The 18,537-nt window shown below is 39.4% G+C and overlaps 1 protein-coding gene across 6 annotated transcripts in view; it reads left to right on the top strand.

The window, feature by feature from the left end:
* CLCN5 (chloride voltage-gated channel 5) overlaps positions 1–18,537 on the top strand; it is a 163,233-nt gene that overhangs the window by 141,804 nt on the left and 2,892 nt on the right. For 5 of the 6 annotated variants that reach the window (XM_037733358.1, XM_017514208.2, XM_017514210.2 and 2 more), the window contains 8 exons: positions 2,423–2,545; positions 3,478–3,684; positions 7,787–7,867; positions 8,133–8,675; positions 10,499–10,685; positions 12,335–12,733; positions 12,889–13,105; positions 14,336–18,537. The exon at positions 14,336–18,537 is cut by the window's right edge and continues 2,891 nt beyond it. In XM_037733358.1, the coding sequence (XP_037589286.1) occupies positions 2,423–2,545; positions 3,478–3,684; positions 7,787–7,867; positions 8,133–8,675; positions 10,499–10,685; positions 12,335–12,733; positions 12,889–13,105; positions 14,336–14,426 (1,848 nt within the window). In that variant the 3' untranslated portion in view covers positions 14,427–18,537. The remainder of the gene's footprint in view (positions 1–2,422; positions 2,546–3,477; positions 3,685–7,786; positions 7,868–8,132; positions 8,676–10,498; positions 10,686–12,334; positions 12,734–12,888; positions 13,106–14,335) is intronic. The other variant, XR_001820542.2, reaches the window with a different exon arrangement.

Genomic DNA, 18,537 nt, shown 5'->3' with positions numbered 1-18,537 from the left:
AGACTCCATCTCAAAAAAAAAAAAAAAAATCCTCTCCTCCAAGGGCTGAGTGAGATGTGCCTCATGCCTCTAGTCCCAGCACTTTGGGAGGCTGAGGAGGGAGAATCCCTTGAGGCCAGGAGTTTGAGACCAGCCTGGACAATATAGCGAGACCGCTGTGTCTAAAAAAATATAGGTGATAGCAACCACCTATAGTTCCCAGCTACTTGGAAGGTAAGGTGGGAGGATTCCCTGAACCCAGGAGATCTAGGCTGTAGTGAGCAATGATAGTGCCACTGCACTCCAGCCTGGGCAATGGAGTGAGATCCTGTCACACACACACAAAAGTAATTACAGATTCATAGGAAGTTGCAAAACAATGTATAAGGAGGTCCTCAGTACCCTGCCCCCAGCCTTCCCTCCCTCAATGGCAACAGCTTGCATAACTGTAATGCCATAGCAAAACCAGGTAATTGACATAGGTCCAATCCACTGGCTTTATTTCTCCAGTTTTACACACACTGATTTATGTATATATGCATGTATGTGTGTATGTATGTATTTGTATGTACATGGGTGCACACATGTAGTTCGTTGCAGTTTATCCCATGTGGGCATTTGTTTAACCACCACCACAGTCAAGATTTAGAACTGTTCTATCACTGCAGGGCTTTCTCATACTGCCCCGTCATAGCTGTGTGTGTGTAAGTGTTCCAACAATTACTTTCAAACTAGAGCTTGAGATTTGCTCTAGGGACAAATTTCTCTGGCTCTTCTTTTTATGAGTGAAATCCTTCCCTGGGAAAAGAGTCCTCTAGGCTTTAAGAAGCCTTCTCCAAATGCCAGGAATTTGGCCTCCTGGTCTCTGCCTTTGGCCAGTTTGAGTTACTTTTCCTTTCACTCCCTTACCGTCTTTGTTTCCTACCTCTGCAGTCTTCTTCCTCCTTAGCTACATTGGAAAGGCAAAGAAATAGCAATCATGTGTTCCTCTGAGGGCCTAAGATAATGGAAAACCTGTGTCAAATTTACAACTCAGAAAAAACCTGAGCGTATTCTGGTTCTCTTTGTCTAGGTCAGTGAATTACTTTAATAGTGTTTCATGTTTTGAAAACTCAAAAGTCTATTGAGTTTTGTATTTTATGTAAGTTGACTTAGTTGTAACTCCTAATATTTCTACCAGCAAGCATAACTTCCTAATCAAAATTGCTTTTTTGTAAGACATGACTATTTGCAGGCCCTTTAATATGGATGAATCTTTACTGCTAGTCAAAACTAGATTTCTTTTGTGGCATGCTTCATTTATCACAGGGGAATAGTCTCAAAATGTATATTCTTTCCATTTTAAAAATAATTAGGAGAATTGCCTGAACCCAGGAGGTGGAGGTTGCGGTGAGCCGAGATCGCGCCATTGCACTCCAGCCTGGGTAACAAGAGCGAAACTCCGTCTCAAAAAAATAAAAAAATAAAAATAAAAATAAAAAATAAAAATAAAAATAATTGTTGCCATTTTATTTATTTATATCTGGTATGACCAGGGCCTAAAACTTTCTATTTATATGGTTGTTGCTGAGTCTGTGGTACCAAAATTTTCTTTTGTGGACTCTTAAAAATAAAGTTGAGTAAACAGAACCAGAGAACAGAATGATGGTTACTTGGGGCATGGAGGAGGAGGAAATGGGGAGAAGTGGGCCAAAGGGTACAGATTTGCAGTGAGGTAGGGTGAATAAGTCTAGAGAGCTAATTTACAGCATGAGGACTAGAGTCAATAATGCTGTATACTAAAAATTTGCTAAGAAGTAGATTTTAGATGCTTTTACCACACATACAAAGAAAGGTAACTATGTAAGGTAAAATGCTTGTAAGTTTGTTTGAATGTGGTAACAATTTCACTATGTATATGTATATAAAACATCATGTTATATACCTTAAATATATACAATAAAGAATAAAAGAAAAAAAATACTCAGAAATTTTGTTACTATAATCTATAAGAATTTGACACCAAGGTAAGTAGCCAAAGGTAAATTTAGTTGGAACTTGAGATCCGCTCTTCACTTCAAATGTAAAGCCAAGGTTTAGCCATTCCAAAATAAAAGGGGAGGTGCTGTTAAGACTCTTGGTAAAATGACATGGAATCATATATATTTGACTACAAAACCCATCAAAGCTCTCATATATAAAAAGAATTTGGTTTTTAGTTTGCTCTTCTCCTTGTCTGTCCTTAGAATTCATGGTCAATTTCCCTTGGGTGTAGCAAAGCATCTCATTTTCAGTACTAAGTGGCCTGACAGTGTTTGACAATTCAGGAAGAAACATCTTGAACAATTTATTCTTGGTCTTTTTTTTTCGGACCTTCTTTCCTGAAAAACCATTACTTAGAAGAGCTGCATGCCTCACTGAAGCTGTCTAGGCTAAAACAAGCTTATTTTTTCCCCTGTTCCAGGGAGCCTTTGCCTACATAGTCAATTATTTCATGTACGTCCTCTGGGCTCTCCTATTTGCCTTCCTTGCCGTGTCTCTTGTCAAGGTGTTTGCGCCTTATGCCTGTGGCTCCGGAATCCCTGAGGTGAGTCTCTTAAAATGGTTTATATATGGTTACAATATGAATCTTTTTTGGTTAAAATCTCTTAATATGTATTCCAGCACATACCACAATTTGATGAATGTTAGGCAGGATTTGATCCTGAGGCCATCTAAGGCCTAGGTCTTTCCACAAGTCCCTCTTAGCCTGGGCTACCTGGAAATTAAAGGGAGTTGATTCTTAGCCTCCTGAGGGTTCCTGTTGAGCCAGGCTCTGGAAAATCTCCCCTGTTCCCTCTCCAAAAAGTTCCCAGAGTAAGTCCCGAGATTCTGACCTGAAAAAGCAGTGTTATTGTCAGCTTTTTCAGAGCAAAAGAAAGAAAACCACTTGGTCCATTTCCCACAATATGATTCAGGCTACATGGGGTGGTTAAAACCCTGTTACTAACTACTTTTGGCTTAGATTGCTTGACAGTGACTGAAGACATTGAGACTTAGGTTACCAGGATGACTTTGCCCCTTCCTGTTTCCTGACCAGGTAATAAGTCGCTTTTTTTTTTTTTTTTTTTTTTTCTTTGCCAGGGAATCAAGACTATACCTAACCTTTAAGGTTGTTTCAGGGACATTAGCCTTGTCCTCTCAGAATGTGCCTCTTGGGCTACCATGTTTTAACTTGAGGAAAACACCTATCCCTCCCTCTCCAGCTCCTCCTTCATATATGCACACTCATACTTACAATACATCCTTGCCCAGCTGTCACTCCCCTCCCCCTAAAAGAGGGGGAACATGAAAGCTTAAAGAACCGTTCTTGCTTTCTGGGGCTCCTGGGCTCCCTTCCAAACAGGGATCACTGTAGGTCAAGCATTTATATGTCACGTATTCAAAAGATGCAGTTTCTCTAATGAGGTCCAGATTTTTGTTTCTTAGCGTTGTTGACTTCCTTAGTCTATATTCAAACTTTCTGTGTTTGACCTGCAGATAAAAACTATCTTGAGTGGTTTCATTATTAGGGGCTATTTGGGTAAGTGGACTCTGGTTATCAAAACCATCACCTTGGTGCTGGCAGTGTCGTCTGGCTTGAGCCTGGGCAAAGAGGGCCCTCTAGTGCACGTGGCTTGCTGCTGTGGGAACATCCTGTGCCACTGCTTCAACAAATACAGGAAGAATGAAGCCAAGCGCAGAGAGGTAATAACAAACGGCCTTAATAGTCTCTTTTTGGTTGTGAGCATAAATGACACAATCTTAGGGGGTGAGAATTTGGGAGTTCTACCAGTGTTAATGCAAACACCCTTTGACCCAGCAATTCCAATTCTAAGAATTTATCCTACAGACATCCTGGCATGTATGTGCACAAAGGCGTATAAGGATAGTGCCTCGTCTGTCAACATAGTGAAAACCTGAAGCAACAAAAATGTCCATGAATAGGGAACTAATTGAATAAATACTATTCTGTTCATACTGTAGAATATTTTGTAACCATTAAATGAGATAACCTTATATATATTGACTTGGTATTCTGACTATGAAACACCATTAGATTTAAAAAGTCAGTTTTTGAATAATGTATATAATTCGTATTTTTTCAAAGTATATATGCACATATTAATAGAAAATGTCTGGAAAGTGGTTTTACCCCAAACTGGTTTTACTTTTTTTTTTTTTTTTTGAGACAGTTTCACTCTGTCACCCAGACTGCAGTGGAGTGGCATGATCACGGCTCACTGCAGCCTCGACCTCCCTGGGCTCAGGTGATCCTCCCACCTTAGCCTTCCGAGTAGCTTAAACTACAGGTGTGCACCACCACACCCAGCTAGTTTTCATATTTTTTGTAGAAACGAGGTTTCACTATGTTGCCCAGGCTGTTCTCGAATTCCTGCGCTCAAGCAATCCTGCCTCAGTCTCCCAAACTGCTGGGATTACAGGTGTGAGACACCATGCCTGGCCTATGCGAAACTGTTAAAAATGTTTATCTATGGTGAGTCAGAGAGTGAGGTGGTAGTGAAGAAGATGTAAGGATTTTAACTATTTTATATAATTGTATTCAAGTATATGTTGCTTCTCTTACAAAGTAAGTTACAGAAAGATTTTAAAAGACGTTTATTCCTATGGAGTAGCACATCTAAGTGCAGTGTATGTTTCAGATGTCAGTTTTTTTTACCTTCTATTCTATCTAGCACTATATTTGAATTAGTTTCTCTCTGTATTAGACCTCTCTCTGCCTTTTGTTTCAGCCCAACTCAATTAGTCCCGCCACGGCAACTCTGTGGTGGTTGTCATGTTTGTGCAGTTGTTAATGTGTGCTGTTTTGAGGAGGAAGGACATTTTTTTTTAAGTTCCAAGTCATTGGTTTACTGTTTTTCTTGCTATAATTAAGGGCTTAAGAAAATAATGGCTCTTACTTTATTTTCTTTAAATTACAAAGACATTACATACGGAATGGGTCAAAACCAAGGTCAATTCATTAAAAAGGATTTTTCACAAAACAGGAACCTAATGATTTCTTAGGAAAACAAACGAAAAATATTAACCACAAGACCCAGAAGGAAACTCCAAGATATTGAAATTTCAAATGTAGAATAAATTTTGGTGGTTCAAGGGAGAAAGTTCCTGGCACAGTTAGAAAGGAGAGGAAAACTAGCAGGAGAGAAGATAGGGAAATATGAGTAGATTGTTTAGCTACCTGTCATGCGGTAGAGGGACTTAAAGGCAGTATTAGACTGGTGAGGTGGTTGAATGGGTTCAACAAAAGGGAAGAGTTGAAAAAACAATTTTTTTCTAGAAATACTTTTTTAGAACAGTTATGAAATTTGAATGAGATTTATAGATCAAATAACAGTTGTTGGTGTAAATTTCCTATTTTGATCATTGAACTGTGATTATGGAAGAGACTGTCTTTGCTTTTCAGACATAAAAGTATTTATACCCTAAATGCACTGAAGCATTTCAGGGTACATGAGCCTTATATGTGCAACTGACTTTTCTGAGTGAAATTTCAATTCTTCAGAAAAAAAAAAAATAGAGAATTGTAAAAACAAATGCAGTAATGGTAGCAACTGCAGAATCTACATAAAGGATATATAGGAATTCTTTGTGCTATTCTTTTATCTTTTCTGTGTTTAAATTTTTTTTTGAAAAAATATTTTAATGAGTAAGAGTGAAGTGGTGATTGTTGCTGGTTTTGCATGGATGAAGGTGAATTTGAAACTACAGATTGCTGGGGACTTTCATATTATACAATTAGCATTTTTGTTCAAATAGTTTCTAATAAAATAAGAGAGGAGTTTGATTTGGCTGTTTCTCTGTACAGATGCCATGTATTTCTCCAACTAGACTCATGAATATAGTCATGTCTCACTTATTGACAGGGATACTTATTGTTAGGAGATTTTATCACTGTGCAAACATTATAGGTTGGACTTACACAGACTGAGATGGTGTAACCTGCTATACACCTAGGCTTTATGATATAGCTTATTGCTCCTAGGCTACAGACCTGTACAGCATGTGACTATACTGAATACTATGAGCAATTTGAACACAATGGTAAATATCTGTGCATCTAAACATAGAAAAAGTTCAGTAAAAATATAATATTATAATTTTATGGGACCATCATGTTGTATGTGGTCCATCATTGACTGAAACATTGTTATGTGATGCATAACACTGTTTGAATCTTTTTTTTTTTTTTTTTTTTTTTTTTTTTTTTTTTTTTTTTTTTTTTTTTTGGAGACAGGGTCTCAGTCTGTTGGCCTGGCTGAAATGCAGTAGTGTGATCTCGGTTCAATGCAACCTCCGTCTCCCAGGCTTGAGCAATCCTCCTACCTCACCCTCTCAAGTAGCTAAGACTACAGGCACATGCCATTATACCCAGCTAATTTTTAGAATTTGTGGACACTGGCTTTTGCCATGTGGCCCAGGCTAGTGTTGAATTCCTGGGCTCAAGTGATCCTCCTGCCTCAGCCTCCCAAAGTGCTGAGATTACAGGCATGAGCTAGCACAACCGCCTAGTATTTGAATCTTAAATTTACTTTCTAGTACTTATTTAGACTTTCCAGTTATTTTTTTCCTGTTATTTTCATCGTCAGTGGCAACCTTTTTTGTCTGATGGTCTTGTCAAAGTGGCCAGATGGTTGAGAGTAAAACAGACTTGAGAAAGAAGGGTGTAGACAGACTCCACTCTAATAAAATTAAACTAGCCACCCTGATTCTTTCTGTCTCTTAATTCTTCCTAAACGTCGTCACTGAAATCCCCTTTCTCAAGTTGCATGTTGGCTCTTCTCATCTTTCTTAAATGAAAGCCAGTGTAGCTAGGAATTTCAAACCCCTTCCAGCTAGCACCAGAGACTCCACTCTTTCCTCCCCATCACTTTCCGGAGCCATCCTACTCTCCCAGAGAATCCTATATGCTTATTTTGCCAAGGACCTTTTTATTCCTTAAAACTCATAATTTTGTTCAACTTCCTCTAAAACATTTCTTTACTTTTCCAAATCGTCTCTCTCTCCATAGCAACCAGAATCCAATGAAAGGACTTGGTCCATCTGTTAATTTTGGTTTGTTTGCCATTACTAGTGTTTGTCATGTACATTTTACATGTACACACACGCCTACACAGAGCTGGAGCTCTCTAAGCATCACTAGTCTTTCTCTCTTTATCGCTTTTTTCCTTTGGCTCATTCTTCCTCTCCCACTCTCCTCTATTCCCTTTCCTTGCCATACCTTAAGTCTTCTCTTAAAAGTCTAATTGCCCCCTTATTTCTATGTCCATAGGTATATTGGGCATAGAGTAGGACACAGGGTACAGGAAACTCTGAATACCTATTGCATGAATACTTTCAGCTGCTGAATAGCTGTGAACCGATTGTGACTTTGGTTTTGTGTCATTAGAGCCTTCTTGAACATGTCATTTAAAAAGCATTCCCTTACAAAGTGCTATATAAATAAGTAAATCACTGTAAGTACATCATTTACATGGTGAACAAATAGGTCTAGAAACTCAAATGCAGTTACTGAATTGAGAGTATGGGAGATGGGGGCAAAATTTAGAATAAAGCACATGGCTAAATCAATTACAAAGGAAAGGCCCTCTTACCTGGTCAAGCATGTGAACTATACATGTGTATTCAAAATTCAGCATACAGTGTTTGAACTTTGTTTTTGATGATATGGCGCATGTGAAGGTTTTTTTTTTAAATGTTCAGTAACCACTAGCATTCCTTCTAAAAATGTGATTGAGTGGAGGAGAGCAGCATTATTCTATCACTAATTCTGAGTTTTGGATTGTAGGTCTTGTCGGCTGCAGCAGCAGCTGGTGTATCTGTAGCTTTTGGAGCACCTATAGGTGGAGTATTATTCAGCCTTGAGGAGGTAACAACTTTTCATTGCATAACATGTGCATGCTTTTGTGTCAGGAATTTTGTACTTTGCGCACAATAATTTTGTACATAATGTACAATATCTGTGTATATCACAGTCCCTGAGTGCTCTCCCCAACTTGGTACTTTACCATGTGACTAAAATTCCATGGGCAGTTTTCATCCTTGAGTTGACTCTAATGCCCGCAGCACAGCTTTTCACCTGAAAGAGTTTCTGCATATTGACTGAGTTTACTTTCTCACCTTCTTTCTTCTAGGTCAGCTACTATTTTCCCCTTAAAACGTTGTGGCGTTCATTTTTTGCTGCCTTGGTGGCAGCATTTACTCTACGCTCCATCAATCCATTTGGGAACAGCCGCCTGGTTCTATTTTATGTGGAGTTTCACACCCCATGGCATCTCTTTGAGCTCGTGCCATTCATTCTGCTGGGCATATTTGGTGGTCTTTGGGGAGCGCTGTTTATCCGCACAAACATTGCCTGGTGTCGGAAGCGAAAGACCACCCAGTTGGGCAAGTATCCTGTTATAGAGGTACTCGTCGTGACAGCCATCACTGCCGTCCTGGCTTTCCCCAATGAATACACTCGGATGAGCACAAGTGAGCTCATTTCTGAGCTGTTTAATGACTGTGGCCTTCTGGACTCCTCCAAGCTCTGTGATTATGAGAACCGTTTCAACACAAGCAAGGGGGGTGAACTGCCTGACAGACCGGCTGGTGTGGGAGTCTACAGTGCAATGTGGCAGCTGGCTTTAACACTCATACTGAAAATTGTCATTACTATATTCACCTTTGGCATGAAGGTGAGGAATTCTTTTAGGACTCAGTGGCTGCATGCATGGCTATGGGTTTTGGAGGGTAAAGCCCAGGTATCATACAGTCCTGATAGCTCATATGGTGCTTTCAAATCCCCCTCACATTATTCCCTTACCCCCAAAGCCTCTTTTACCCCACATGTTCTCATAACTTGCTAGACAGTTGTACTTCTATCTCAAATTGTCCAAGCCTTGAGTTGTCCAAATGCCAGCCTCAGTGATGAAATTTTAGGAAGAATGTTTTCTCCTTTTCTGTGGAAAACATATTTTGCCCCTCAAAAAGGATGGTGAGGTATTTTATTCCAGTACATTTTATATTAAAATGATATCTGACTAGCACAGTGTTAGTCCTTATGGGGTGGCTTTAGAGTTTACCAATAAAGCACAATATTGATTGAACCAAGGAAGTTGCTGGGATTCAACCATTTTGACTGCTAAAATGGCAATTTCCTGTGGTTCAACCCAATATATAGCTAAATATATTTTTTACAGTTGGTATCAATGTTCAAGTGTCAATAAGTGGGATCCACTTCACAGGTGATCCTTAGTTAATATTTAAGCTATCAAAAGCAGATATCAGGCTGGCATGTTTTACTTTCGGTACCTGTTACCATTTCCATGTTTCAGAAGAAGCCAGAAAAGAAAATTTGTTAAGGTATTTTCCTCCTCCTTTCTAGGTTTTTAGTTGGTTGTTTCTTTTCTTTAGCACCCTAACTAACAAGTAATTTTCCTCTATTCTCTAGAGAAATGGAGATTCAAGCCAGAAAGGAAGAGATAGCAACTCAATTTAGGCAATACTATAATCTCTAAGATGACACCATTCATCCCTTCAATACTGGGATGGGATGGAGACCCTGGGAAGTTTTGCAGTGCTTCTTGAGTTAATTGTCACCTCATGCCTGCATTCCTTCACTTAAAGGGCATGTGTAAACCATCAGAACACCAGCTTCAAATGCATTCCAAAATCAAGCATAAGCTGTTTAAAAAGAATCTGCTCTTTTGGTTATCCTTACCATCATTTCCCTCTCTTAGTACGGAATATTAATAATTTAATATCCTAGGAATCAAGAAAAAGAGTGGGGAAATAGATGACTTTTCCTTTTTTGGTTAATCATATAACCATAGTCATGATCTCATTTAAAAATTTTAATTGTTTAATCTTTCTTGATACTGTTACAAAATAGACTGAAACCTTATGTGCCATCCTTTTTGTGTGAGCAGTGGGCTAAGATTCAATATATGAGCATGGTTATGAGTGTTTCATTTAAATCCCATCACCAGTCTTTACTAAATCTTGACCTTTGGTGGGTTACTTAACCTTTCTGAACCTTAGGTTCTTTGGCATTTGGGAATAATAATGCCTACCTCCTGGGGTTATAAAGAACCCATGAATCTTGCATGTAGAGCATCCAGCATAGAACATGGTAGGTACTCAATAAAGGGTAGTCGTTGAAAAGAATTCAAAATTGGTGGAAATGTCTGCATATATGAGAAACTCCATCTATTTTCCTTTTTCTTTGGGAAAGGCCTAATTTCTGCCTCCAGTTCTGTGTTGGTCTGGAGAGTTCAGGCTCTTGCCTGATGGACCCCGAATCAGGGTAAGCTTCTTTGCAGTCGTCCTTGCCTGCACATCCCAGAGAACCTCTAGTCCCTGTAGTGTTACACAGATCTTTACAGCCACTTGCTAGCATAGTGCATAGTTAAATTGTAATTGGCCTGTTTGCTTTGCAGAGGGTCAGTCCTCCAGCCCTTACCATGTACCAAGCAGTTGCATCATTTCTCACTAACCATCTATTGCTTTCTCTTTGCAGATCCCTTCTGGCCTCTTTATCCCTAGCATGGCTGTTGGTGCTATAGCAGGTCGACTTCTAGGAGTAGGAATGGAACAACTGGCTTATTACCACCAGGAATGGACCGTCTTCAATAGCTGGTGTAGTCAGGGAGCTGATTGCATCACCCCTGGCCTTTATGCGATGGTTGGGGCTGCAGCCTGCTTAGGTGAGTAGTATTTGCTTTAATTTCAAAGAAGTTGCTACCCAGGTGACAGGCAACATAAGAGTTGGTTATGAGCATGGTTATGATCTTACACCCATGGAGATCGTAGTAGATATTTTCTGAAACCTGGGACTGCAGCAGTGCCTGGTTAAACACAATTGGCTGCAGGAAAATTTAAATGCCCATCCCTTTCCAGTTAGGTTTGCCATTCTCCAAGCACATTAAGAAAGCATCTAGTATACAGATGAGGAAACTAAAAAAAAAAAAAAAAAGTAAAAATAATAAAAAAGAATGGGAATTCTGCTCTCTCATACTGGGGAAATAATCAGAAATTTGGACAAAGATATCTGCACAAGAATGTGTATCATAGTATAAGCAAAAAATTAGAATCAACCTGAATTTCCACATGAGGGATGGTTAAATATTATGGTACATCCATATGATGTTATACAATGCAGCCTTTAAATATGATGTTAATATGTTTAACATCTTAAAATATAATGTTAATATGTTTAACATCTTAAAATATGATGTTATATACATTTGTAATAATATGCAAAATGTTCCCAACATAAAGTAGAGGGGGAAACGTGGCAGAAAATTAAACATATGATGTGAGCTCACTTATTTAAAAAACATACGTTTTTGCATGGAAAGAAACTTGAAAAAGTTATTCAAAATTTTTACTGTGCTTATTTATCAGCAGTGAGCTAATAGATAATAACTTTTCTGTTTTCTGGATTTTCCACACTGGACATGTATTCTCAAATTGGGGAAAAGAAGCAACAGAAAAATGAAAGAACAAAGAATCAAGAAGGCATCTTGGGCTGGACACGGTAGCTCATACCTGTAATTCTAGCTACTTAGGAGGCAGAGGAGGGAGGATCACTTGAGGTTAGGAGTTTGAGGCCAGCCTGGGTAAAATAGCGAAACCCCAACTCTACAAAAAATAAAAATTGACCGGGTACGGTGGCTCACGCCTGTAATCCCAGCACTTTGGGCGGCTGAGGCGGGTGGATCATGAGGTCAAGAGATCGAGACCATCCTGGTCAACATGGTGAAACCCTGTCTCTACTAAAAATACAAAAAATTAGCTGGGCATGGTGGCGCTTGCCTGTAATCCCAGCTACTCAGGAGGCTGAGGCAGGAGAATTGCCTGAACCCAGGAGGCGGAGGTTGCGGTGAGCCGAGATTGCGCCATTGCACTCCAGCCTGGGTAAGAAGAGCGAAACTCCGTCTCAAAAAATAAATAAATAAATAAATAAATAAATAAAAATAAAAATTTAGCCAGGTGTGGTGACATGTGCCTGTAGTCTCAGCTACTCAGGAGATTGAGGTGGGAAGATCACTTGAGCCTGGGAGATGGAGGTTGCAGTTAGCAGTGATAATGCCAGTGCACTCTCGCCTGGGTGACAGAGCACAAAACCCATCTCAAAAAAAAGAAAAAGAAAAGCAGAAGGCATCTTGTGAATATATTTTGAGAACTCTGAATCATGTCCATTGTAACCTTGCTTTCTTGAAATCTCTGGGGTCTGCACAGTTGTAGGTGAGACCTCATTGTTTCTGGTAGGTCAGCTTTTCCTGGAAAGGCCCGTAATTTTAAGAATCCTATATTTTGCCTGCCTCACTAGACTGTGTCTATTTCTTTGCAGGTGGGGTGACTCGGATGACTGTTTCTCTTGTTGTCATAATGTTTGAACTGACTGGTGGCTTAGAATACATCGTACCTCTGATGGCTGCAGCCATGACAAGCAAGTGGGTGGCAGATGCTCTTGGGCGGGAGGGCATCTATGATGCCCACATCCGTCTCAATGGGTACCCCTTTCTTGAAGCCAAAGAAGAGTTTGCTCATAAGACCCTGGCAATGGATGTGATGAAACCCCGGAGAAATGATCCTTTGTTGACTGTCCTTACTCAGGACAGTATGACTGTGGAAGATGTGGAGACCATAATCAGTGAAACCACTTACAGTGGCTTCCCAGTGGTGGTATCCCGGGAGTCCCAAAGACTTGTGGGCTTTGTTCTCCGAAGAGATCTCATCATTTCAATTGGTAAGGATTTCAGAAAGGGGTTAGTGGAATCCACTGTGTAACTCAATACATATGCATGAAATGAGGGAAGACAGGGAAGAAGGGACTGGTTAGGAGCCAGAAGGATAGAACTAGCACTTCCATGTTCAATTTTCTTTTTTCTTCTATTCTAATAGAAAATGCTAGAAAGAAACAGGATGGGGTTGTTAGCACTTCCATCATTTATTTCACGGAGCATTCTCCTCCATTGCCTCCATACACTCCACCCACTCTGAAGCTTCGGAACATTCTGGATCTCAGCCCCTTCACTGTGACTGACCTTACACCCATGGAGATTGTAGTGGATATTTTCCGAAAGCTGGGACTGCGGCAGTGCCTGGTTACACACAACGGGTAAGAAGTCTTGAGTGAAAGCAAATTGGATTGTGGGAGAAAAGAGAATGCAGAGAGAGAAAGAAGGGGAGCCTAGTCTAAATGAACATTAGTAGCACTTTTAGGACTTTTTGAAGCTCTGAGATGAAAGTGGATAGGTTTTTAAATCATAATTAATATAAAAGGAGTTTTGGAAAGAACATGTGTTTGAGAGATGTGAACTGCCAGATTGCACATTATAAATAACTCAGTTCCTCCCTCACAAAGGAAACAGCTGTGTTTTGTACACAGGCAGCACTGAAATTATAATAACTTCAGGTAGTAGTATATTTGTGGTGTTTGGCCCCTATAGTCTCCTTGTTGTTATTACTTGAGGATGAGAAAACCAAGTTTCAGTGTGGCGAGATTTATACAAGTTTCCCCAGCTAATAAATAGTAGAGAAAGGCTTTAAATACAAGTCTTCTGACTCGCAAGCCCAAGGCTCTTTCCTTCCTGGGATAGTTTTTATCAAGTAAAGGGAACCCTTCTATTTTTTTTGGAAAAGATGGGAGGTTGAGGAGAGGGATGTATTTTTTCCCCAACATGCTACATTAATCCAGCAATTATATAAGAATTTCACCTCTGAAATTTCTAAATCATGTAGCAGATGCCTTGCATGATTTAAATCAGTAAGGAAACTTTCCCTAACTGGTTCATGCAGCATCTACTGAATCCCTGCTCCATGTAAGAGGGTATTCCACTAGATTCCAGGGAGACACAAAAATGAATAAGACCCTTCTGTGCCCTCAAGGAACGTGTACTGTTTTAGGGAAGGCAAGAAACTAGCAGTGGTTATAGTCCAATAGCAAAGAAGACAAGTGCCACTGAGGAGGCCTGCCCAGAATGTGTATGCTGTTGCTGTGAGGACGGCAGAGTTCCTGCTGGCTCATAGAATCAGGGAATATGCTCTGGAATAGGGGTGTTTGAACTGGGCTGCAGTAGATAAGATTCAGATATGTAGCAAAGAATATTTAAACCAGAGGAAATTGCAGGATCTGAGACCTGGAGGTAGGAACACTTGCATATTAGGAACCCACACATCATCCTGTTTGCCTGGGGCACATGTCCTGTTCCTGTGATCTCATACTGAAAGGGCAGCTAGTGATCAAAGACAAAGTTGAAAAGGACTTAGGAGGACAAGTATCAACTTTGGCAATGCTATTTTAACTACAGATATACTTTTGTTTTGTTGTATTGTGTTTGTCTTTTAGGCGATTGCTTGGAATCATTACCAAAAAGGATGTGTTAAAGCATATAGCACAGATGGCGAACCAAGATCCTGATTCCATTCTCTTCAACTAGAATCACAGACATAGGGTTCTGGATGTAAAGCAGGAAGACAGACCATGGATGTGTTTTATTAACGGGGTACCCAAAACACATTTTCCATATTTGGATGGTGAAGTCATGTTAGTGTGTTGTCTCTTTCCTACAAGTTAACCAATTGCACTACATAATCTCTGGAAATTAATTTTCTCTTTAGGAGAAATTACAGGTAGGCTTCCATGATGTTACGTTAGGAAGATTTCATGAAAGAATAATTAAGATTGGTATGGTTTAATTATATTTGTTTTTTTAAAGATTTTTTTTAACTTAAAAAGTAGTTAGCCAATATGCAATCACTGAAAACTATGCAAGAAAAATTGGAACCGTCCTGACCTATAGCTTGTAGGAAACTGATGAAAAAGTCACTCTTTTGGGATCTGTTATTACTGGAAGATGAAGTGTAAACTAAGGGGCTTTGCTTTTCAAACCAGAGAAAGAAAAGCCAGAAGGAAAAGAGTAATGGTATTTTCTAGACTGTGAAGATTCAGTTCAAATGTTATCCTTATTCCTGTTACAATATTTAGCATTATTAGTTTGTTATGTGTGTATGTTTATGTTAATTTTAATTTCTAATCATAAGACAATGCTGCTTTGGTTAATCTCTTCTAAAGAATTTAGAGAGATTGACTTTTATAGCTTGCTTGTTCCTGGTACTCTTTTGAAGTGCATAAAGATAAGTTACAGAGCTTTCTCCTTGTCTGCAGAAAGGGTAATTTTCCAGGTGGTATTTGTTAGCTAGTAGACAAGGACTTTGCCAAGAATTTGTTAGTAGCAAGGAATGATTTCCTCCAGCTTCCTTGAAATGAATAATTAGTAAACTTCTAAGCAAAGTCAATGACTAGGAGTTTTACATTTTTTTGTGAGGTCCTAATTAATTCTCTTACCCAGATGCCGCCTCCATGAATGATGGTGCTTTAGGCTTCTGGAATATGTAAGAACAGTAAAGGGAACCAAGTCTAGACTGCATGCTGGTAAACCAGCGAAGATTTAGAACTGCATCTGCATCCTCATGCATTCCTTTGTAGAGACCACCAGTACTAAAATACCTGGACACTCATTGCACCTCACAGCGATAAATACATATAACAGGCCAGTGTGTTGTCCCCATGAACATGAATTAGGCTTGGGATACTTCCAGATATATTCAAGGCGTTGGAACAGGATAGGCAGCTGTGACTCCCTCGAGAGTCCTTAGAATTCTAAATAAAATGCAGAGCCATCCTAAGAGCCAGCGGTATGGATAAGGCCTGTTAACACCAAAGGTGCTTGTATCCAATTGAAAAGGTGCCTGTCTCCATTTCATACCATCTTTATTGCAGTTAAAAAGAAAATCACACTCTAGGGACACTTAGTGGAATTACAGAGCCACCATCATCATTCCAACCACTATTTCGTTTTCTGTAGTTTTACCTATGAGCAATTACTCCCCCTCCATTCTGTTCCCCTTCTTACTCCTTAGTACTGAATCCTCTGTTTGGGATCGAGCGCTGCTCCTAGTTAATCATTACTATTGCAAAAAAATAACTCCCAGGGCTAGTTAAATTGTAAACCAAGGCTCATCAGTCTCACAACACATGAACCAGAGGTGACACACAGCTATTTTCTTTGCCATGTGGCCCAGTTGCTGCTGCCATGCCTCCATTTCCACACTGGTTGCCTGTGGCAGTGAGATTTCACTGCCGGGGTAAGAGTTCAACCTGGATCATTTTTTATCTCTGTTCCTAGCACTTCCCACCATCCTTGCAGCCCAGAATCAGCGGTCATTCTACATAGTCCCACCAACCCTCTACCCCCAAACACTTCAGTGTACCTCATTTTAAGAGTTGCTGATCTCTGAATCTAGGATGTTTTTACCCCTAGTTCTTAACTTTCCAAAATCTGAAATTATTTTTTTCCTCAGAACTGGGTAGCCATTTTTTATTTTATTTTTATCTTTAAAATAATCAAATGAGTCACTAGAGTTTCTCCTTGTGAGTATATCACTTTAGCATTTTAATGAAAAAGAAAAAAACTCTCTGGGGTACATTGTATCAAAGTCATGGCTCAGTAACCACATATTTTGTCCTCTCCATGCCACTGATTCCTTCATATGAGACTATTTGCCTGACTACTCTGTATGTTATGTAGAAATCAAAGCTCTTATCTGTACTTTTCTGGTCCAATACCTGTCTTATTAGTTGTCCTTCCCCACTAAAGTTTGCAAAACAGAAAATGTTACTATTTCTGGTATTTAATGACAATGAAAGGTTTGGTTGTATTTCATAGTGCAGTAGTGATAAGGAGGGTGTCTTAAGTTTGTCTTTGTTTTTCTTCTAGGCTCTGTTCTTGATTTTAGACAGATGAGCCAGTGTTAAGGTGCTACTTCAGAGAATAAATTCGAGAAATCAGATAACACTGTGCCAAGGTATACTTTGTAGATGCTAAGCACCGATTGGCCCTCCAGAGAATGACAATATCCCTTTGTTACCTCACTCCTGATCCATCTCATTCATTAACCTCAGCTTCTCAGGAATCCTTGTAGCTTGTACGCTAGAAGTAGCTATAGTATATGGTATCTACTATATGTCCAGTCCTATGGTTTGGCTCAAAGGTTGGCTAATTGTGGCTAGAGCTCTCTACTAGACTGCTAGCTCAGCACCTTGGCACTCTAACTTTCTTGTCTTGAGGAAAAGGAAAATGTTTTTTCTGCCATTGCCACTTTAACAGTTGGACATGCTTCCGCAACAAACACAGCCAGTAGAGGGAGGACTGTCAGCAGCGGCAAATGGCCACATACCTCAATGGCAAAACACTAGATGGTTTGGGATTTAAAAATTAATGAGACGAGACTATTTTGGTATTAAATGTGAAAATTGTCTGACACAAGGGAAGGGTTTACAAAAGAATGCCTATTAGTGCTTCAACAGAGTTAGGATTTTCCAAGGAAGAGTAGCTGATAGACATCCAGCCATAAAAGGAATGAGAGTCTATAGATTTGTAAAAGTCAAACTGCTATATTTTGTGTCTTCAGATCTTCAATTTAAAGAATTCAAAGAACCTGAAATAGTTAAAATGCATGATTCATTATATTGGAGGGAAAAAGCAGGGGACTGATAATACAAAATAGCAAGTTTAAAAATCATTTCTACTTGGATGTTTGGTTAGAATATATTCCGATCCTCCACTCTTTCTCTGGCCACGGCATCCTGGCTCAGCCCAGCTGTTGAGTAGAGGTGGTAAGATCCACAGAACAGATATCCTCTGGTAGATAAGCTGACATTGATGATACTTTGAATTTGCCAGCTGGTGGAGCAAACAATTAATTTGTGATTAAACTGAAAAACAATTGAATTGTTTTTGCACCAAAGGCTGAATCTAAACCCTTTACAGGAAGAGCAGAGCATAGTATACATCTCCTAGCAGATCTTCAATTCTGTTTGAACATAAGAGTGATAAAGTAACCGGGGCTTAGTGAGCTCTAAGGCCATGAAGTAATTCACAACCAAGATCTTGTGAACCCATTGAGGCGTGAGGGGGGGCAAATATGTTTTCAGAAACGTAGTATGCAATGGAGTCCATTATAGAAATTAACCACTGCTGTATGTTTTAATTAGTTCAATCACGTGTTGCGGTTCAATCTTGATTCTCATTTATTTTGTTAGGTAATGGATAGGAAGATGTACTTGTTATCCCACAGTATCTCTTGTTTTTGTTTTTTAAAAAATGAACAGTGCAATCTTTTAAATTACGTTTTTAATAATGATAGCGAAGACAATGGTGAGAACTTGAAACAGCCAGCATATTTTATATTGCCAAAGTACTTACTAATGACTGACCACACTGTCTTGTGAAGAACTGGGTCCCCTACACTGGATCAGAACCAACTGCAGGCCACCCATCGGTTCAGAGAAAGAAAGAGAACATCTTTTGGGTGGTCCATAGAACATTGAGCTCTTAAAAACCCTGAGAAAAATTAGGAATTTAGAAAGTAAGTGGGAGGCAGAATATTGAGTCCTTTTTTAAAAAGAAATTAGATGTCAAAATATGTGGTGTAAACTTAAATGTCCTAAAGCCTTGATTTTTTCTTTCTTTTTTTTTTTTTTTTTTT

Source organism: Cebus imitator, unplaced genomic scaffold, assembly GCF_001604975.1.
Source record: "Cebus imitator isolate Cc_AM_T3 unplaced genomic scaffold, Cebus_imitator-1.0 Scaffold520, whole genome shotgun sequence".
NCBI classification, from domain to species: Eukaryota; Metazoa; Chordata; class Mammalia; order Primates; family Cebidae; genus Cebus; species Cebus imitator.
This window is presented reverse-complemented; position numbering and strand designations above follow the sequence as displayed.